This window comes from Cnephaeus nilssonii (genome assembly GCF_951640355.1).
Source record: "Cnephaeus nilssonii genome assembly, chromosome: 10".
NCBI lineage: Eukaryota > Metazoa > Chordata > Mammalia > Chiroptera > Vespertilionidae > Cnephaeus > Cnephaeus nilssonii.
The window spans coordinates 33,752,247-33,775,534 of NC_137081.1; the positions used below are offsets into that span (position 1 = coordinate 33,752,247).

At 45.0% G+C, this 23,288-nt stretch overlaps 1 protein-coding gene across 2 annotated transcripts in view; it reads right to left on the reverse strand.

The window, feature by feature from the left end:
- The window catches only part of DRC11 (dynein regulatory complex subunit 11), a 117,471-nt gene that overhangs the window by 52,937 nt on the left and 41,246 nt on the right, over window positions 1-23,288 (reverse strand). For both annotated transcript variants that reach the window (XM_079782189.1, XM_079782188.1), the window contains one exon: window positions 9,356-9,440. In XM_079782189.1, coding sequence (XP_079638315.1) covers window positions 9,356-9,440 — 85 coding nt within the window. The remainder of the gene's footprint in view (window positions 1-9,355; window positions 9,441-23,288) is intronic.

The window sequence follows — 23,288 nt, forward strand, 5'->3', positions numbered from 1 at the left end:
TAAACTCATCGTATAGTATGACATGCATATAGTTAAGTAAAGAATAATGCTCTGCAGCTTCAGGATACATGCATGTGTAGTCTAAGCGTAAAGAAATGTAAAGGAATGACAAACACCCCCTTGTGCAGAGCATGGTGGGCAGTGCCAAAGGGCTGACACCTCCCCTCTAACGTGCTGTGCTAACTCATCTTTCTGAGAGCAAGGCTACCTGATTATGTCTTATTAGTGTCTATCCAAATGCTCATTTATTCTCTAGTAATATATATATATATATATATATATATATATATATATATATATACACACATACATACATACTAGAGGCCCAGTGCACAGATTCGTGCACGGGTGGGGGTCCCTCAGCCTGGCCTGCGCCCTCTCTCAATCTGGGCCCCCTTAGGGGATGTCGGACTGCTGGGTCCAACATCCCCTTGAGGGATGTAGCAGTGCAGAAGTGGCAGGCGGCCGAGGAGGAGCTCCAGCCAGGGCTGGGCACAGTTCTGCTGCCGCTCATCCTGGCCTCGCTGCGCCTGCTGCCGCCACTCGCTCGGCTGAGCAGCACTCCCACTGTGGGAGTGCACTGACCACCAGGGGGCAGCCCTGTGTTGAGCGCCTGCCCCCTGGTGGTCAGTGCACATCATAGCAACTGGTCAACTGGTCATTCCAGTTGTTCGGTCGTAACGGTTGCTTAGGCTTTTATATATATAGATATACATATTTAAAATACATTTTTATTGATTTCAGAGAGAAAGGGAGAGGAAGAGAGAGAGGGAGAGATAGAAACATCAATGATGAGAGAGAATCACTGATTGCTGCCTCCTGCACGTCCCCTACTGGGGATCAAGTCCACAACCCAGGCTTGTGCCCTGACTGGGAACTGAACCCTGATCTCCTCGTTCATAGGTGGACACTCAACCACTGAGCCACACTGGCCACTCTAGTATTATATTTTTGATGTTTATTACCTATGTTGCTCTTGCAAGTTTAATTCACACCTTTAAAAGTATGAAAAGCAGCTTTATAATGAACAGAACAGCCATTCTGGCACCATCTGGTCTTAAAAAAACCCTAAACAAAACTATAGTCATGTGAGCTTACATTCTAGGAGACTGCGGTGGGGTGAGGCCCTGAGAAGGCCACTGGGAAGGTGAGAGGTGACGTATGTGTTATGTGTATTTTTTGGTAATAAAAAGGGTGTCTTTGGATAGGATTAAACGTCCCTTGTCAAAATAGCAATGTTTTTCCTTGGGGATCAAGTTCACCTCAACTCATAGAACCAAATCATGGCTGCCCATGAGTGTTGTAGTCTGAAGCACTGTGGGGCATGGACAGTTTTTGGTTCTTGGACGTTTAGAAACTTTTAGAAATGCTAAGACTTTTAAAAATACATAAAAATGTGAGCAGTTGAAAAAAGGATGAAATTATTATTTGTGGAGCATACAATTCAGCGTATCTTTTAAAGCCTTATCAATTGTGTTGTTTGTTCATTTAGTTTTTGAATAGATAATACATTTGCATGGCTCAGAATTCAAAAATAACAAAAGAGCATGTAGTGAAACATTTCCTCCCGTGCTGTGAGCCAGCCAACAAGATCCACTTTCGAACGCCAACTCATACCTTAGAAATGTTTCCAGAGCCATTGCAAATAGATACATGCAAGCATGTGTGTGTGCACACACCCATGTACAGAAAGCACACTAACATTGTTTGCCAATCATATCCATGAAAAATGGTATGTGATTGTGGTGGTCCATCTTTTAAACCAACACTGAATTTATTTTGCTCATGCTTTTCAACTATAGCAAAATCCTCCGAAGTGCACACATATGTACACACACATACATGTATTATAAGCATATATTTGCTGTGCAACCATCTCCATAAATCAATTTTAGAATGTTTCCAAGATCCCAATAAGATTCCCTGGTGTCCATTCATTGCTAATCCCTTTTCTCTCCCCTCGCCTCCTTCCCGGGCCAGCACTAGTCTACTTTCTGCCTCTAAAGATTTAATGTTTCTGGACATTTCATATAAATGAAATCATAGAACATGTAGTCTTCAGTGTCTGGCTTCCTTCACTTAGCATGTCTTTGAGGTCACCCATGTTGTAGTGTATACCAGATGTTTGTTCCTTTATTTATGTCTGAGTAATAGTCTATTGCATGGATTGACCACATTTCACCTCTCCATTTACCAGGTGATGGACATTTAAGTTGTTTCAAATTTTTGGCTATTGTGAGTAATGCTGCTATGAATATCTATATATGTAAAAGCCTAAGCGACCTTTACAACCAAATGACTGGAACAACAGGTTGACCAGTCGCTATGACGTGCACTGACCACCAGGGGGAAGACACTCAATGCAAGAGCTGCCCCATGGTGGTCAGTGCGTTCCCACAGCCCACCTCCCGAGGCCAGCTAACCTCCTGTGACCCCTCACCTGGCCAACCAGCCCCCCCATCATCTCTGATGGGGGGAGCCAGCTGGCCAACCTCCCGTGGCCCCTCCCCTGGCCGGCCGAACCCCCGATAGGCCTCGATTGCTGGCCAGGCTGAGGGACCTCACCCATGCACAAATTCGTGCACCGGGCCTCTAGTTCATGTATAATTTTTTTTTGTGTGTACACATATGTTTTCATTTCTTTTGGATAGAGTCGTAAGTGTGGAACTGCTGGGTCATTTGGTAAATTTATGCTTAACTATTAAGAAAGTGACAAACTGGTTTTCCAAAGTGGCTGCAACATTTTACATCCCCACCAGTAATGTATGAGGGCTCCCTTTTCTCCACATCCTCAACATTTACTGACAGTGGCAATTATTCCAGGAGGCAAGAATCTTTTTGATAATGGCCATCCTAGCGGGTATGAAATGGTATCTCTTTGTGGTTTGAATTACATTTTCCTAATGACTAGTGATGTTGAGCATCTTTTCATGTGTTTATTAGCAGTGAATTGTCTATTCAAGTCTTTTGCCAAGTTTTCCATTGCCTTATTTATCTTCTCATCATTGAGATGTGTAAGAGTTCTTTGTATATTCTGGATACAAGTCCTTTATCAGGTGTATGTTTTCAAATATCTTCTCCCAGTCTGCTCTTGTCTTTGCATTTTCTTAATGTCTTTTGAAGTGCAAAAGTTTTGAATTTTGATGAGGTTCAATTGATCAATTTTGTCTGCAGTGTAGCTTTAATTTGCATTTCTCTTATATGAGTGAGGGTGATCATCTTTTCATATGCTGAACACCTTTTATTATGTTTCAAATCCATTTAGGTTTTCTGTTCTGAGAACTGTCTGTTCATATCTCTTAGCTGTTTTTTATGTTGGGTTATTGATGTTCTTATAGAGCCATGGGAGCTCTTTATATATTAGAAAAATGATCTCTCTCTATGATACTTATTACAAATAATCCTCCCAGTGAGTCCTCTGCCATTTGACTTGACTTGGGGTTGGTTCTGCCATGCAGGTTAAAACTATTTTTTGTGTGTAGTTGAATTTATCATTTTTTCTTCTATAACCCTGGGGTTGTGCAACAGTAGTAGAAAGGTCTTTCTCACCATGAGGTTATGACATATTTCTTCCTTGGCTTCTTCAAGTCCTTTGTGTTTTTGTTTTGTTTGACATTAAAATCTTTGATCCATTTGAAACCATTCTGGGATAAAGAGATAATGATTTAAATTTCTTCTTTTTGAGATGACAACCTGGTTATTCTAATACCATATATTAAACTAGAGGTCTGGTGCACGAATTTGTGCATGGGTGGGGTCAGGCCGGCCTGCCCTGAATTGTGGCCGATAGGGCTGGGCCAGCCGGGGGAAGGGGACTTGGGAGATTGGCCGGCCGGCCCCACCCCCTGGTTGAACTCCTGGTCAAAATCTGGTAGAGAGGACAATTTGCATATTAGCCTTTTATTATATAGGATAGTCTTTTTTTCTTATATAAGAAAGGTGAGGTGCCACATTTATTATATAACTATCTTTCCATATGTACTTGGGTATATTTCTTGAGTTTCCATTCTTTTCCTCTGATGTGTCTTTCTAGTCATTTGCTTATAACAATGGTCCTCTCTAATGACATGCTTTCATACCCATCAGGGCTCATTACTCCCTGTTACACTTTATTTTCTGAATTTTACTGGTTGTTCTTGGTTATTTACTTTCTACCTGAAGTTTAGAATTGGGTTGGTCACCCTCCCTGTGCCCCCTCCCGCCCATGCTCCAACATAATGCTCTTGGCATTTTTATTGGGTCAATGACATTTATAGATGATGCTGGGGAGAGCTGAAGTATTTATGATGTTGAGTATTTCTACCTAAGGACACGGTATGCTTTCCCATCTTTTTTTTTTTTTAAATTATTTTTCTAATATATTTTTATTGATTTCAGAGAGGAAGGAAGAGGGAGAAAGAGAGAGAAACATCAATGATGAGAGAATCATTGATCAGCTGCCTCCTGCACGCCCCCTACTGGGGATCGAGTCTGCAACCTGAGCATGTGCCTTTGACCGGAATCAAACCTGGGACCCTTGTTCTAAGGCCTATGCTCTATCCACTGAGCCAAACCAGCTAGGGCTTTCCCATCTTTTTGTTTGCATCCCTCAGAATATTTTAAATTCTTCTTCACATAAACACATATTTAAGTTTACGCCTGGGTATTTTATGTTTGTGTTGTTGCTGTTGTAAATGGGCCCTTTTATTATATTGCCTATCTAGTGGCTGTTTGTACCCACAAAAGCTACTCCTTTCTGTACATTAATTTTATAACTCACTCATCTGATTTCTCATATATGTTAGTTTTTCAGTTTATTCTCTGTGCTTTTGTAAGTATAGAACATATGTTCAAAGGGTGATCATTTTGCCTCTTCCATTCCAATCTCTATGTTCTTTTTTTTTTTTTGTCTGACAGTAATCAATAGATCAGATGGGAGAATGATGACAAAGGCCACCCTTGTATTTTTCCTGACATTAGTGAAAATGTTTCTAGTGAATTTCACTAAGCATGACATAGGCTTTTGAACTAAGATGGAAATATTTTGTCATGTTAAAGAAGTATCTGTATATTCCCATTGTTTTTATTTTTTAACTAGTAGCCCTGTGCATGAATCCGTGCACCAGTAGCTTGCCAGTAGCTCACTGCTGCCCTCCAGTAGCTCTCCACCTGCTGCCCCGTCCTCCTGTAAGTCCCACTGCCCCCTACCCCCAACCCCCCTCATAGCTGTACCCTCCTGTAGCTCTCTGCCACCTGCTTATAGCTTGCTGCCTCACCCTCCTGCTGATCTGTGACTCGGTTGGTCGTTACACTTCATGGCGTAATGACCATTTGCATATTACATCTTTATTATATAGGATATCAGGAATGGATATTGAATTTGCCAAATGACCTTTCAGCATCCACCGTGATGAGCTTATGGTTTCCATGTTTGGCTCTCTTTATATGACACAGTGTATTCATATACATCCTGAGATTGAACTATTCTTGCATTCTGGAATAACCGTGCTTGCTTGATTGCGGTGTGTTGCTTATTTAAAGTGCTGCTGGGTTTTAGTTTGCGAATATTTCAGTTGAAATTTTTGCACTGATACTCATAAGGAAGACTGATCTGTGGTTCGATTTGTACTCAATCTTTTGGGGGCTTAGTATCAATGTGATTATGCTCTTTTCATTAAAAAGTATTTGTACTGTTTTTATTTTTTACAATTATAAACTTGACTACATGCATCATTAGAATGATTAGGCTTGGTCTACTTCTTCATCCTACTACAACTAACATTTGTAACATTGGCTAAAACTTCCCGAAAGCTTTCCGCATGCCCAGTTCTGTTTTCAGTACAAGTATCATCCCCTCTAGTCAGTGCATCAGACCCAGGTGGTAGGCACTGCTTGGGTGTCCATGTGCAGATGAGAAAACAGAGATGCAGGGGGACTAGCTGGCCTCAGGATGCAGACCTAGCATGAGGGGAACTGTGACTTCACCACGCCAGCCCAACTCCTCAATCGTCTGCTCTGTGGCCCCTTTGCGTTATTTTAATTATTAACCAGGCATTCTCAGTTCTCTCTTGTTTTTAGTTTGACTAGATGTTAACTCTACTTTTAGATGTTCCTCCTGTACAATTTAGACATTCCACCGACATTCTTAATCCTATAATTGTTACCTTTCTAAACTAACATGCAATGTGTTTGGCTGCTTGCCATGGACTTTCAAGACAGGACTTGTGCCTGATGATTTAGCTGGAGGGACAAGACCTAAACATAACGAGTGAAATAACACCAGTCTAAACCACAGTCACTCAGGTAGGGCTTGGTGACCTGCCAAACAAGGGGGTGGGTATTAAGTGTCCTCAGAGTTCAGAGGAGAAATGTGGGAGTCCTCTGGAGGTGGAGGGAAGGCACTGGAAGCTGTGTTGGCTTTGATAGGGAAGTGGGGGAGACCTGTGTGCTTGATTCTGAGAGTTCCCACAGGGGCGCAAAGGGGACAGCCAAGATGGCCGGAGCCCTCCACAGCTGCACAGTCCCTACTAAAGACCAGTAGCCTGTTTCCTGCTTTGTCAATGCTATAAACAAGGCAAACACGAACAGCTTTTTCAATGTCTGTGGCAGGGATCAGTGAATTACAGTGCCTGGGCCAAATCTGGCCTGATGCACATGTTTATAAATAAAGTTTTATTGGAGCACAGCCATGTTCATCCATTCCCATATTGTCTGTTTTTGTTTTCATACTATAATGGCAAAGTTGAGTAGTTGTGGTAGAGAATGTAGGTTCCACAGACTCAGATATTTACTACTTTTGTCCCTTTATGGAAAACATTTGTTGATCCATGGAAGCTTGTCTTATTATTTCCTTGGTATCAATTCCTTCAATAGTATTTATGGGTCAAAGGATATATAGATTAAAATTTTTGATATTTACTTAGTCCATTTCCCTTTAAAAATGTTATGCTCATTTATGTATCCAGCAGCAATGTATGGGAGTGTTCCCCCCGCCCCCCCCCCCCCCGACACACATGCTAAGAAACTCCAGTTATCATGATTTCAAATTTTTACCAATCCTATATGTGAAAAAAGATACAGTAACATTTTCATATTTAAATTTCTTTGTTAGTGACTTGTAAAATTTCTTCTATTAAATTTCTGGTTGTATTCTTTGTCGTCTTTTCTACTGAGGTGCTCAGATTTTTCTTATTACTTTCTAAGAATTCTTTATATATGAGAGATATTTATCAACACATGTTATCAGTCTATTCTTTTCCCATTACTGTGATATTTTAATTACTTTATAATTTGATTTATATCAAGTGGGGCACGTTCCCTGTGGTTATAGCCCCTTTGCAAAAACTTTTCACGTGTTTATTCTTTCATGTAAACTGGAGAATAATTTTGTCAGTAAAATTGTTTTGATTTGATTGGAATTGCATTGACTGTATAGAACAATGGAAGGATAACGTGTACTTGTACTTTATTGAGTCTTTCCAGGGAAATAATCCACCAGTCTATAGGTTCAAGTCTTCTTTCAATTTCTTTAGTGTAATTTTTATAAATATCATTTTGTATAATATGTCAATACAATTTTTAAGTTTATTGTGTTTTCTAGGAAGATGATCAGATAATCTAAAAACAATGATAAAATTATCACTCTAAAATAGTTATAACTCTTTTTCTTTTTCTTATCTTATTACATTAGGTAGTAAGAACTTACAGGAAAATATTAACTAATACTTCTTACAGCAACCATTTTCCCCCTGAGTTTCACTTTTGAGGGCAATGCCTCTAAAGCTTCACTGATGAGAATCATGCAAGTCTTTTCGTGGTTTCTATGGTGCTCTGAGAGTAAGAACATTTTCCCTATCTCTAGTTTATTAAGACATTTCTAAAACTAGCTTTCCATGTCAGTTTAATCAGATGCCAGGGAGATGACCAAATAGCATTTCTCTGGAAGAACATCAATGTAGCAAACAGTGGAATCTTGATGGGTGAGAAGGACCTGAGCAGAGGAAGGTGGGTGGACAGGAAGGTGGGTGGACAGGCACCGTGGAGGGAGGGGCCTGACATGTACAAGGACATTTCAGGTGCAGCAGCCTGAGGGTGAGGAGGAAGGTGAGTGGGTATGGTAGTGACTGTGGTGATGATGGAGCAGGAGACGAGACTGAGGTGAACAGGGACATGACCATAAAGGGCTCCAGAAATCAAGCCGCTCAGAATTTACTAATTTGGGCACCACATGTTGTTGCATCTCGTTCAAAGGCCAGAGGGGAGAAAGATAAATTCATTCTGAAGTAAATTTGAAAGTACATGCATTGATGAACTCATAGCAGACCTAGTAATTTACATGTTTCATCTTTGCAGTGAAGTTGCTTATAAAGGGGGCATGAAAAGAATCAGGAGATTGGGTATGAACTAAATATCTTCACTTATCTATTAAATATATTTAATACTAGAGGCCCGGTGCATGAAAATTCATGCACTGGACGGGGGGGTCCCTCAGCCCAGCCTGCCCCCTCTCACAGTCCAGGAGCCCTCAGGGGCAAGAGGCAAGCTGGTGATCAGGGCAAGATGACGCTCCATCACACCTCTGCTGCTGCCACTGCCACCAGTGCAAGTCTCGGCTGGCCCTGGTTACCTGAGCCTCAGGCTGGCCCTGGGCTGCTGGGGGGCTGAGGGGACTGGGGGACTCTGGAGGCAGGCGCATGGAGCGGCTGGGCCCACCTGGGGGCAGGCCTGGCCTTGCCACACACCTGCCACCCCGGCGGGGCTGAGGGGACTGAGCGCCACCATCTTGTGGCTGTGGGAGCCACCATCTTTGAGGGCATGGCAGTCAATTAGCATATTCCTTCCTTATTGGCTGTGGGTGCTGCCATCTTTGAGGGTGGGATAGTCAATTAGCATATTCCCGCCTTATTGGCTGTGGGCACCACCATCTTTGGTGTGAGAGTCAATTAGCATATTTCCTCTTTATTAGATAGGATTACTTTTGCAAAAAGTACTATGAAAAATGTATGTCATTAAGTATTATTGTGACAACTGACGAGCAACAAAGTTGAAAAATAACCAAGATCTGCCCAGCTGATGTGGCCCAGTGGGTGAGCATCAGCCCATGAACCAGGAGGTCATGGTTCAATTCTTGGTCATGGCACATTCCGAGGTTTCAGGCTCAATCTCCAGTAGGGGGCATACAGGAGGCAGTTGAACCATGATTCTCTTTCATCATTGATGTTTCTCTCTCCCCCTTTCCCTTCCTCTCTGAAGTAAATTAAAAAAAAAATAGTAAAAAAAATAACCAAGACCTAATAATGACAAACCTATCAACTCCAAACTTTAAGGAAATACAATCATGGTTCATTTACATTTTATTTCTCAAGCATATTTGTACCTGTTGTGGGGTCTTGTTTGAAAAAATGATAGCGGAACCTCCTTCTTCTTCTTTAGGGTATTCAGGGAAGGTGCCAGTTACGTTCCTGAGGAGGAAGAAAAGGCAAATTTAATAGAAAGGATCGCAGTCCTCTCTGCTATATTCCCCTTAGCTGGCTCTGCTGATGCTCATTTAAATAAGTGCTAGTTATTTGGATGGGGCCACCCTGACCGTCCTGGGCCAGACCTGAGGTTTCCTGGGAGCAGGAGGGTCTGGGACCCGCCCACAGGAGCGGGCTTCCCTCCTGCAGGAGCTGTTACTCTCTCTCAGGCAGACGGGACGCTTCGTTTTCTTTTTTTCTCCTTTAAATTATTGAGATACTCTGTGCTTGAGTTAAGAATCAAGACAGAAGCACAAATCATTTCTTCCTGTTTAAAGTTTAGGATAAACACAGGAGTTTGAAACTAAACAGAAGGATGGAGGTGTTACAGTTACAAATGTAGTAATAGTGCATGAAATACACACGCATGCTTTAGGTTTTAGTAAGTCTAAGGGTCTATATTTTATGGGTGCCAAGTAGTAATTTACTTTTGCTGTAACCATATAATTTCCTACATTTTGAAAAGCAGGCTTTGTAATTTAATGTGGAGGAATTTCAGAAGGAATGTGCAGTTAATATTTCTAAAGGAACTGACTCTGACACAAATGTTATGTTTGCTCAGCATATAGAACCAAGTTAGTTCCACCAATATAGAACCCAAGGGTCCAAGGAGACAACCATGTTTTAAATGACTCTACAGCAGTGGTTCTCAGACTTTTGGTCCTAGGAACCCTTTACGTTCTTAATCCTCACCAGAGGATATTTTTTCCATTGCTTTTCAGAGAGAGTGGGAGGGAGGGAGAGGGGTAAAGAGAGAGAAAAATCAATGTGAGACTCATCGATCGGTTGCCTCCTGCATGTGCTCGGATCAGAGGTGGGAGCAAACCCGCGACCCGGGTACATGCCCTTGATTGGGAATCGAACCTGCACCCCTTCTGTGCACAGGCCAATGCTCTAACCACTGAGAGATACTAGCCAGGGCCCTTTTACACTCAGACAGCTTTTCAGTATCCCAAAGAGCTTTCTGAAAATGTGTTATTGCTATTGATATTTACGGAATTTTATAGTAAAACCGAGACATTTCTAAAATATGTATTTTTTTAGATTTAATATTTTATTTATTTATTTATTTATTTATTTATTTATTTATTTATTTTTAACTTTTAGATATATTTGTACTGTGGTTATTTTACTTATTTTTTAAAAATTTATTTATTGATTAAAGTATCACATATTTGTCCTCATCCCCCCATTCCCATCCCAAACCCCTCCCCACGCATGCCCCCACCCCCCTGTTGTCCGTGACCACTGGTTAGGCTCATATGCATGCACACATGTATTTTTAATTAATTTAAAAATTATAATAATAAACCTGTTATATGTTAACATAAATGTCCTTTTTAATGAATAACATATTTCCCCAATAAAAAAGTTTAGTGAGAAGAATGCTACTGATTTGTATCTTTGAAGTCACTTTAAGGTTTGGCTTAATGGAAGTTAGCTGGATGCTCCTATGTTGACTCTGTTGCCATACGTTGTTTTGGTTGAAGCTTAGTATGAGAAACTGGTGTCATGTATATGAACAATTGGAGAAGAGAGAGCAATTTTTTTTGTGTTAATCCTCACCTGAGGATATTTTTCCCATTGATTTTTAGATAGAGTGGAAGGGAGGGAGAGAAAATATTGATGTGAGAGAGACACATTGATTGGTTGCACGCGCCCCCACTGGGGCTGGGAAATGAACCTGCAACCCAGGTACGTTCCCTTGACTGGGAATTGAACCCAAGACCCTTCAGTGCTTGGGCCGACACTAACCACTGAGCCCCACTGGCCAGAGCAAGAGAGGACGATTTTAATAGCCTTTTAGATAACAGAATACTCCGCTTTGATTCTACACGACTCAACAAGTGGTAGCTTCCTAAAGGCTGGCTGTGTTGTGGAATCAGAGACCACACCAGTGAACTTGCTTTCTCCATCATGTGAAACTCCATCCGCCCATCTTCAGTGCTGGATATGTCTTTTGCCCATGCACGATTCTGTAACACCAGGTATTGGTCATTGGGTGCACTGCATTATGCGGATCTTCCCAATGTCGGTACGTTTCCTCACATCAAAATCACATTCGTTAACAACCTTCTAACAAAAACACTAAGTAATTGGAAGCTCTCAAACTCATGGAGATACCACAGGGTTCCGAATTTTTCAATTTTCTCTAGAGAGCTCAAATTTTACTGTTGGCAACAAATACCCTTGGTTGTTTTCCTTTAGGCTCATTTGGTTTATTTTTGAGAAAATTTCTGCCCCAAACCCAACTCTGAATCACCAGAGTTCATCAGTTGTTTTTTAGCTAGTTCAGCTTGTGACGGTGGTCACACTTGGTGTGCAGCAGAAGGCATTTCTGGGCGCTCCTGACTCTGTCTCACAGAATATTAAAAAGCTGTGTATTCAAGGGTCAAGTCTTAATAACGTAGTTATCTCTTACTGTGCCCTCAGGGGTCGTTAAATGAAACCGTTTCCAAGGCCGGTGGGTAAGGAGGAGGGCCAGGGTGACAACGATTGGGGGTCTCTGCCTTGTTCCCTGCTGCTCCCCCCACCACTGTGTTTTGGTGCGAATGTCAGGAACCACTGCAAATGAGTCATATGGAAAGAGTTTGACTTTTAGATCCTGAAAAGTTCTTGGAGAGCTCAGAGGTCACACACTTTGAGAACCGCCGTTCCAGAACATCTCCCTGAGCCACTGCTCAGATGCCCCCATGGCGGTCGGCTCCCTCCATTTCCAGACCTCAGCTGTTATGGAGTCCTTTCTGACACTGGACCAACTGCAACCTGACTCCTTGTTTGACCTTCTGGGGACACACAGAACTTGATTCTTTCTCTTCCACATAATTGCTAGTCAAACATTTTAAGACAGTTATGTCATTGTCTGGTTGAAACGGCTCAGGTCTCTTGAATCCTTCCTATTGGGCTCATTTTGTGGGAATGTGACTCAGTTCCTCAGCATTGCTTTGAAAGGAACTGAACACAATGCAGTGTGTGTGTGGGTGTGTGTGGGGGGGGCAGTCTCTGGACAAATGCACTAACACTGAGGATGGTGGGTGATCACACAGTGTGTGTGACATTCTGTCTATTGAACTACCATCATCACAGCTACTTTGGTGTCTTCACACACTCATCCACCATCCATGCATCCATCCATGCATCCATCCATCCATCCACTTACCTACCCATCCATTCATTTATCCATCCATGCATCCATCCATGCATCCATCCATGCATCCATCCATCCATCCATCCACCCACCCACCCACCCACCCACCCACCCATCCATCCATCCTCCACCCATTCATCCACCCACCGATTTTTTCATAAATCCATTTATTTGTGAAGACAATCAATAAATACCTGGTTAGTACCAAACTCGATTCTAGTTGCAATGAGGGAGACAATGATTGAACATTAAAAGATGCTGACCTTGCCCTCATGCAGCTCACATTCCACACCACATGGCACAATATTTGGCTGATGCATATGTTTGACCACAGATGCTACTTATCCACAAGATTCATAGCTCAAACCTCCTTAACTTGCCTGACCATGTTTTGTCTCGATCTGTAAATCACTTGGCCCAGCCGGTTCCTGGATAAAAACTCTGAATGCACTGAACCTACAAATTAGAGCGTTCTCTCTCTTCATACCCAATCCCCTGATTCCTTTGATACCGCTTTTACAAGCAACTCCACTGTATAATTTTATTTCCACATTTAAAGCTCAAATGGTTGTGAGGACTCATAGCAGATGTAGCAGTTTATATAAACTAAAAACTAATAGAATTTACATGCTCCATTTTTTACAGTAGAATTCTCAACTTTGTCCCACACCAACTGTCACAGTAAGACTTAATAACATACATTTTTCATAGTACTTTTTTCAAAAGTAGTATTAAACATATTTACTTTATTATTATTATTTTTAAAAATATATTTTATTGATTTTTTACAGAGAGGAAGGGAGAGGGATAGAGAGTTAGAAACATCGATGAGAGAGAAACATCAATCAGCCGCCTCCTGTACACCCCCCACTGGGGATGTGCCCGCAACCAAGGTACATGTCCTTGACCGGAATCGAACCCGGGCCCCTTCAGTCCGCAGGCCGATGTTCTATCCACTGAGCCAAACCAGTCAGGGCTAAACATATTTACTTTAATAGGTAAGTAAAGACATCTGGTTCTTCTTAGTTACAATAGTTTAAACAATTAATAATCTGAAATGGAATTAGTCTTATCTTGAAAGAATGTAAAAACTGTTTCAGGGCACACATTTAAAAGATAAATTTTAAAATTCATATCCAGAAAATAACAGTATAAACTGATAGCTCTTCATCTTGTTCTCAGGCACACGGGAACACACACACACACACACACACACACGCACGCACACACACACATGCTTTCTTGTTCTCATGCCACTCCAGTCTGTCCCTCCAGTCTGTGGCAAGGGGACCTCCACTCCCACGGCAGCGGCACCCTGCTTGGTGACGTGCTGAGGGCACCCTGGCTGGGACTCTGACCCAGTGACTTGGTCACTTAGAGTATGCTAAGAGAAAACAGTTTTTGTATTTTCTTGGCTGCTGGGTGTCACCCCACGTTTTCAGTGTGTGGTCTGGCTGAGATGGGGGCTCTGGTTAGGATGGGGGCGCTGCCTTCCCCCTCGGCAGTCTGGGTGCTCAGGACTAAGACACAATTGATCCATCACTGCTCATCATAAGGCAGCTGCAGCTGACGAGTGTTTCAGTGCTCGGGGCGCAGCGCACTGAGAAGGTGTGAAACCTCCGGGGAGAGACGCGTACACTCAGACGTGAGCGAATGGAAACGTTATTTTGGCTCCCACGGTGTTTCTCGCACTGGCTGCTGGGGGCTGACAGCATCCCTGCAGGTGACAGCCCAGCGGGGAACTTTCAGGAAAGTAACTGAGGACTTCAAATGATGTGGTGTCAGGAAAAATCCAAAGTAGAGACAGTGCCGGGTTTCTGGTGGACCCCCATCCATCTGCCCCCCTCCACCCCAGGCATGTCATTCCTGCACTCGTGTTTGCTCCCCGAGTCCCAGGGTCACTACAGGGACACGGACAGGCGCACCTTCGCCACCCGCAGTGACGGACGCCGAGGTGCCCGTCCCAGCCCCTGCCCAGACCACCTGCCGTGTGCCAGGGCTGACACATTGTGTGAACGTGGACTTCTCCCAGCAACAGAAACTGTAGAAGGATGGGCTCTCTGTCTGAAGGGACCCCCCCACCCCTCCCCACATCCCAGGCTCTGCCACCAGATGCCTGGATATGACCCAGGGGGAGGCAAGCTGCCATCTTACAGGGACACCTGGGCTGTCCCAGGCCTGACCAGCTCTCCCATTTTCACTGGTGGAGGGGCCCTGCCCCCATGACTCGGGCCTTCTCCCTCACTCTCACGTGGCTCTGCCTTCTCCCTCACTCCTCAGGGCCTCTCTCCACAGCGGCCCCTCCCAGAGAAATGCTGCCCTGCATCTAAGATGCTCAGGTCTCTCTCCTCTAGAAAACTCCCTCCCGTGAGCTTTTCCCTCCTGCAGCTCCTCATGTACCTCTCTGCTCTCATTCACCCTCAGCTCTTCAAGAGTTCCTCACACTCGTCTCTATGGAAGCAGTTCTCACAAGCTGTTAGGGCAGAAATCTGCCCCCAAATTCAAATTAGAAGTCGCAGCCTCCAGGACCTCAGAATGTGAGTTATTTGAAGACAAGGTCACGGCGAAGGCAGTTAGCTCAGGGGCGGTCATACTGAGGAAGGTCATACGGATGGCCGAGTCCTCTTCTGTGAGAGCTTCTCTTTCCGGGGCCTCTGGGCTCGGCGCCCCTGCCCCCACCTCCTCTGCCTCTCAGCACCCCGTCTCTCAGGCACCTGCTCCTCTGCCTCAGATAGAAGTCCACACTGTGGGACCTGTGAGCAGCACCGAGTCCTGGGCTTCCCTCTCCCTGAACCCATTTGCTGATCGGGCCCCTCTGTTCTCCTGTTCCCATTGCCACCACGGGGCCTTCTCCTTGGAACCTCATCTCCCCCCTGCAGGCGCTGGGGGCCAGGACTTGGCCCCCGGTTGTTCTCCTCTCTGCTCCCCTTTATGCTCTCTGGGTTCATGGCTTTAAATGCAACCTTCACCTTTCCCTACGGAGCCCCCTGCATCCGCCTCTCCCCTGAACTGCAGACTCGGACACCCAGCCACCTGCCCAACATGTGCCTCCAGAAGGGCAGGGAGGACCTCAAACTACAATGTCCCAGCTCAGGCCTGTTCCCACTTTCACACAAACCTCCTTTTCCCCCACTGTCCCCATTTCAGAAAGTGGAGACCCCTTTTCCGGGTGCTCCAATGGCAGAACCGGGATCACCCGAGTCCTCTCTTTCTCTCATACTTTCCTGTGTTCAATGTCAGCAGCCCTGTGGCTCCTCCACCTTCCAAATCCATCCAGAACCCGCCCCCTTCTCACGGCCTGCCCTCCTCCACTGCCTCGGGCTTGTGCCTGTGTGGTTAGCAGTCTCTGAGCTGCCCGCCTTCCGTCTCCCTCCACATCCGGCCAGAGGGGTCCTTTTACACGTGAGTCACATCACACCATTTCTCACCAATTCAGAATGAAACCAATGCCATGTAGTTGTTAACCCACGTCCCAGTTTATGCGCCATTCATAACAGCACCCCCTCTGTTCCTAAAGGCGTCCCGGGTTGCACTATATGGCTCCCGCCTTACCAAGGCCTCCACATGGTATTCCCCTGCGCCTGGCTCACCCCCCACTTCCTCTCTGCTCACCTGGCTCCCGCTGCTCCTCCATCTACCTGGACCCCTGGGCACTCCCTCCTCAGAGAGAGGCTCAGTCTCAGAGGTAAAATGCTGCAGCCAGTGTGTCCTTCACTTGCTCAAATGCCATCGCACCAGAGAGGTCTTCCCTCACTATCTGTATAAAATAAGTTTTTGACCAAATAGACTAGGTTCCTCTTACCCCACAGCCCAAGGTCTCGCTGCGGCGGGCACACTCGGGGTGCAGCAGAGGGGGATGGTCAGCTGCTTTTAGATGGTTGCTGCTGTGTCTCTTTGCAGCTTGGAAAGTGCTTTCATAGATGCACAAAATCCTCTGCAGAATTACTGTTAACTGTGCTGCTGCCTCTGTGCCTATACACGATTTCAATCATGGCTTTCCCTCGATTATTCTTTGAATCTTAATTCCCAAGCCATTTGATTATCTTTGAACTTCCATCGTTTTGCTGACTTACAAAGGTAGCCTGCAGAGTGTGCTGGCACGTCATCCCCCCGCCCGGCTTCTATCTGCCTTCATGCCCTGCAACAGGCGAGGCCAATGCAGGCTCTTCACTGGGCGCCGGAACCTGCTGCTGGGACCAGCGGTGTAGAACCTGGGCCCTGCCACGTGGCTGCAGGGAGGTAACCTGAGGGTGCGTGTGAAGGCTCTGGCTTCACCTGAATCTACAGAACGAGACAGGAAAGGAGGAGCAAGGCCCTGAGAGCCACCCAGGAACACAAGGTTTGAGAACTGGGTATGGAGCCTGGTAAGACTGTGGATGTATCAGTATCCTGAGCTCAGTCTGCATTTAGTCACCCACAGGCAAGTGCCAGCGCAGCTCAGGGGATCACATCTTTTTAAAGCAAAAATTCTGCCTTTTGGAACAATATTTAATTTGTAATAAAAAGTATAATTTCCAAAGATAGACTTTAAGTTATCCATTACATCTATTCCCTAAAAAGTATTTAGAAACATTTGAATATGAACACTGAATACGGACTTTATTATCTAGAAAATGTCAGACACTGCTGAACAGGTTTCAAAACTAAATGGCACTGCTCTCTCTCAGGTCCAGATGACTTCTGCAGTATTGTGGGAGATGAGCCCAGGAGAACCAGGCACCTCCCTGGCGGAGAACCAGTCTCCTAGGTGATGGGGTCGTCCCACTAGCCAGGCTGATGGCTCTGGAACCTCGAATTTCTGTGCATCCAGTTCCTTTTATGTCTTCGTGTATTTTTCTTAGAAAAAAAATTTTTTTCTACAGTTGGAAAATTCTGACCTCCCTCCAGGGGGGTTACACTCTCCATTCTGCTTTTGACTACCTGTAGGCTTTAACAATTAAGCAACCTACTTACTGCAACCATATTTCCCCCACCCTTACTACTGTTTTACTTAACTTATCACACACCGTCGGCTTCCATCTCTGCTGTCGGTTCCTGGGCTCTCTGCTTTGTTTCGCTGATCTATGTGTGTGCCTGTACATTAGTATCATGCATTTGCCTCATTTTTCTTTATAATATACTTGAAAATACAGTGCCATTTGTCCTTCCTTATTGTTTTTCTTTTAATCCCAATGACTTTAATAAGTATGTTTTCAAGTTCAATAACTAATCCTGTTGGGATTTTAATTGAAACTGTGTTCTCTCTATAAATCACCCAGAGCAGATGTGTCATCTTCCCCTTTAACCAGAAACACGGCAGGGCCTGCCAGTTATTGAAGAGGTTCGTCACTTCTTCCTGTTAACATTTATAGGCTTGGTACGGGTTCATATGTTTCTCTTGCATAGCAATTCTATCATTGATTTAAAAAACATTTTTGAACACTTAAAAATATTTATTCCTCTTATTTGCTAACATGTCAACATTTTAACAATAATTTATATTGTGGCACTAACTGTTATTAGGGGCAAAGCCCATTCATATTGTTCTTTTCTTTCATGGGAAGGAATCTAGTATTTACTCATTAAGTATGCAGCTCTCTTTTGTTTTAAAAAATAAATGTCTCATTCATTCATCCATTTTCTCATTTGAAATATATTTATTGAGTGTCTACTATGTGGTGGGTACTGTTGTAGTTTATTATGCTAAGAATCAACCCTTGTCTTTCTGGTTTTAAGTTTTTAAAATAAGAAGTGGGTATTTGATTTTATCAAATGGTTTTTCTGCATGAACCAAAACGGTCATACTGCTTTTATTGATGTATAAAATATTGCATTTTCCTACCATTGAGCTATTTATGTTTCTGGGAACAGTTACTTGAGGTCTGATTTTGTTCCACTGGCAGTCTCCAAGCACCGTCTGATGGAGTACATGACGACGGAGCCAGAGAGCAAGCAGCCTCCAGCCTCGCTTCTCCCAGCTCCCTGAGAGGGACAGTCCCAGGAGCAGAGCCATGGAGGCCGGTCTCCCCAGAGCCGGGGTTCCCATGGATGGGGCATCTGGGGCGGGGTCCCAGTTCCTGCCCTGAGCTGGGAGATGTCCCTGAGCTGATCGAAGCATCTGGGAGCCCAGCTGTCTGTGGCCACAGGACAGAGAGCCCGGACTCTTCGTGCTGGAGTGAAGGAGAACACAGCAGGACAAAGGGCTGCCCTTCCCTGAGTGTGTTCCATACGGTGGTAACTTCCACCTGCCCCCCCACCCTCCTGCTGGCGTTGATGAAGCCAGCTGCCATCGTGAGAGCCCACCTGGTAAGGGGCTGGGGGGCCCTCCGGCCAACAGCCAGCAGGGAGCTGAGGCCCTAGTCTGAACACTGCTATGAGCTGCGTGAGTATGGAAGCAGAGGAGACCCCAGCCCCGGGCGACACCTGGTACAGCCGGTGGGAGGGACCCTGAGCAGAGGACCCAGCTCAGTGGTGCCCACGGGAACTGTGCGGTCATCAGTGGGCGTTGTGTGAAGCCACTAACTTGGTGGTCATATTGTTACTCAGCAATAGATGGTGAATATTCGGCCATCACACTGAAACAGATTTTGAGAATAGGGTCGGAGCAGGGCGATGAGTTAGGAGGCTACTGGGGTCCAGGCCAGGGTGGGCAAGGCTGAACCTGACCCAGCTGTCAGTGAAGACGGGGGTCTGCAAAGTGGGTGGGTTTGGGCACATTTTGAAAGTAGAGCCAATGCTATTTTCTGAAGGACTGGGTGTTGGGCTGAGATTGGGAGGGTGGGTTCACGTACACTGGGGAGGGGAAGGCTGTGTGTGGAGCCATTGGAGGGTGAGATGCCAGCATAGTTCTGGACACGTGGAGGCTGTGCTGTCCCTGTACACCTTAGTGGGGACACTAACTGGACAGCTGGGTCTCCACATCTAGAATTTAAGAGAGTGATCTGGACGGGAGATTTGCCTTGGGGAGTCAACAGTATGATGGAATTGAAGGCCTTGGGCCTTAATGAGATTACCATGGGGACAGAGAAGGAAAGCAGATGAGGAGGCAAGACCTGAGCAAGTCTGAGAGCCGTGTCCAAGCAGAGCCAAGCTCTGAGCAGCTCAAGAACCTGCAGGCTCGGCTACACCGCCTAGCACTTTACCCGGGACTCCAGGGCACGGACAAGCTCATGGCCATGGAAAACATATACCACTGGGTTCCAGCAATAAAACCCTAAAATAAGGCTTTAAATGTGAGATAGAAGCACTAGGGAGGCTAGATGTGTAATGAAAATAGTATTTTCCTGGAAATGAAGAAACCTGGGGCTCCTGCCACTAATTAGCGACGTGATTTGAGCCAACGGCTCCACTGCAGTGGGAACCTGGCCGGCTTCCCTCTCCGCCACGTGGTGCAGTGCAACAAGGTTGATTCATTCAGTTATTAAACAATAAGCATTGTGTGCCTATTAGCCAATTTCCAAAGTTCCTTTTAGCTCTGGAAACTCAAACACAAAGGCTGGTGGGGGAAGGGGGATGTTAATTTCTCACAGCATCCACTCAATGATTCATGTTACTTTCTTATAAAAATGCATTCAACACAGCCATCTGCCTGTCTGTTCTTTTACTGAGGCAGCCTGAGGAGAAAAACACCCATGCCCTGGAACTTGCCGTGAGCAAATCCGAGGTGGAGACCATTTGGTAAAGTGGGGGACTATTAAAAATTTATGCATATTGTCAAAAATTTTTGCACAAATGTGAGAATGACCGGCTCCAGAGTTGGCGGTGATTTAGAAAGCAGGACCACTAATGTGATACATTTCCCCCCTGGGGCCCGACACTGAGCTTCGGCGGGACCTACGGTTTCAGACACGCAGGACAGAGATTTATCTGTGTTTCATCAAGTATGAAAAATATATGGATGGAGGGGTTTCCGGCCGGTACCCCCCAAGCCATCCCGTCACCTCTATTCATGTCAGCAGGCTCATAAATTCCTCCTGCGTTCTAAAGAGAGCAGCTTGTGCCACTGCACAGAAGCCCCCAGAAGTGTCACTCGCTGCCTATAAATTCACTGACACTCAATAAAGGCAATTGGCTGCACATGGACTTAGTTACCACGGTCCTCCATCCCTCAAAGGAGAGGAGGAAGAAGGAGTGTGCAGAGCATGGCAGTTTCTTAGTGGCCCATTGCACAATCTGATTTATTCCTTGATGTTTCTACGTATTAGCGGGCATCACAAGCAGTTATCACTCACGACAGAAGCCTCCTTCTTGATCTGAAGGTGTTATCTTTGCGCCTGCTCAAATCCTACAGGAACTTCCCTGCCCAACCCCCGCCCACTCTTATCTTATTAGAACGGACAATATATTACTGATTACACAGTTCATTTTTGCGATTTGGGTTACCCTTCTGTTGAGAAAATGAGACAGCCGCTTTAATTTCACCTCTCTGTCTTAAATACCTATGTGTAGAGAAAAATTAACACCCAGGCAAGAGCATCCCTTTAGGAAGGAACGGAAAGATTTTCCCATTAAATAGGCTGCCATTCATCTCTCTGCACAGACTCAGTTCGAAACCCCAGGCATTGCTCACCCACCAACCTTCCCAGTTTAAGGGAGGAGTCATTCCCCTCTCTAACTCAAGAATCCAGGAAGCTTAGGAAAGAGGAGGAAAAGGGCACACTAGCAAAATGTTCAGATATGTATGTTTTAAACTCATGTCTCATGAGCTACTTAAAAAAATAAACAATCCTATATAATAAAAGGGTAATATGCAAATTGTCCCCATGACCCGGAGTTCGACCGGAGTTCGACCAGGGGCAGGGCCAGCCCGCCAACTGCCCGGGGCTCCTCCCCCTGGCTGGCCCGGCCCCATTGGCCCTGATCAGGGCAGGCCGGCTAGACCCTACCCGTGCATTAATTCAAGCATTGGCCTCTAGTCTTTTATAAACAGCAACAGAGTGACTTACAGATAACGGTAATTCTGAAGATCCTCATTCAATCAAGTGACAAACACACAGTTATGAAACACAAAGGCACAATTTCTGTCTGAAGCAGCATGTTGACATAGGTCACCATGTGACACAGGAATTAAGAGCATCCAATATACCAAGAAGAGTGCCCTCTGTCAAGACGTATTCAGTACCTTGGAGGTGACGGCTCCAAGGTCACCTGACTCTCCCAGTTCCAGTGACTTCAGCAGAGTTGGCCGATTTGGGCTCTCACATCCTAGGAGAGCATGGCTTTAATCTTTTCCGTGGTGTTCTGCCCTCCTCAGGGGGGACTCCCTACACTTGCCTGCTCCCTGGAAGGTGTGTATAGGGTGGCAGTACCTTCAGCCCAAGGCCACTCAAAGTACAGTCCCAGAACCAGGGTCATCAGCATCTCCCCGAAGCTCATTAGAAACTCAAATTCTACTCCAAATAACACAAGCGACAAAAGCAAATGTGGACCAGTGGGACTTCATCAAACTCAAAAGCTTCTCAGTAGCAAAGGAAACAGCAAAATAAAAAGGCAATCTACAGTGTGGGAGAAAATATTTGCAAGCCATTATATACAATAAAGGGTTAGCATCAAAAATATATAAGGAACTCCCACAACTTGATAGCAAAAACAAAGTAACAACATGTTTTTTAAAAATGGGCAAAGCAACCTGAACAGACATTTGTCCAAAGAAGACATACAATTGGACAACAGGTACAAGAAAAGGTATTCAGCCTCACTGATCATCAGGGAAATGCAAATCAAAGCCACAGTGAGATGTCACCTCACACTGTTAGGATGGCCACCATCGGAGAGACGGAAGATCAGTGTTGGTGAGGGTATGGAGAAGAGACCATGTGTACTATTGGTGGGAATGTGCATTGGTGCAGCCACTATGGAAAACAGCATGGAGGCCCCTCAAAAAATTAATCACAGAACTACTATACGACCCCGCAGCCCTACTTCTGGGTATCTACCTACAGGAAATAAAATCAGATCTTGAAGAGTTGAATGCAGACTGTAAAATAACAGAAAAACCATATAATAGTCTCTGCTCCGGTTCCTGGCACAGAGCTCCTGGAACCCTGGTCATTTCCTAAGTGATAAGAACACAAGGAGCGAATATTTGGACTCTAACCCTGGTTCCTGACACAGGGCTCCTAAATCCCCTGGCATTTCCGGGTGTCCAAAGTGTCTTTTGCTCTAATGAGGCAATGTTTGGTGGGGACTGGTCACCAGGAAGACCGAGCAGTGATTAGAAGCTAGGACATTTCAACCTCACCCTTTACTCTCCAGAGAGGCGAGAGGGAGTGGAAATTGAGTTAGGGATCTATCATTATTACATGAGGAAACCTCCATAAAATCCCAAAAGTGCGGGTTTAGAGAGCTTTTGGGTTGGTGAGTTTGTTGTCCAGGTGCTGGGAGGGTGGAGTTGTAGGACAGGGCATGGAAGCTCCGCCCCTTCTCACGTGCCTCGCCCTACACATCTCTTCCATCCGGCTGTTCATCTTCCTCCTTTATTACTTCCTTTTATAGTAAACCAGTGAGTATAAGTGCTTCCCTGAGTTCTGTGAGCCATTTAGCAAATTATCAAACCCAAGGGGATTTTTGTAGAAACCCTGATTTATAGCCAATCAATCAGTAGCATGGGTGACATCCGGGAATTGGTGTCTGGCATCTGAAGTTGGGGGGCAGTTTTGTGGGACTGA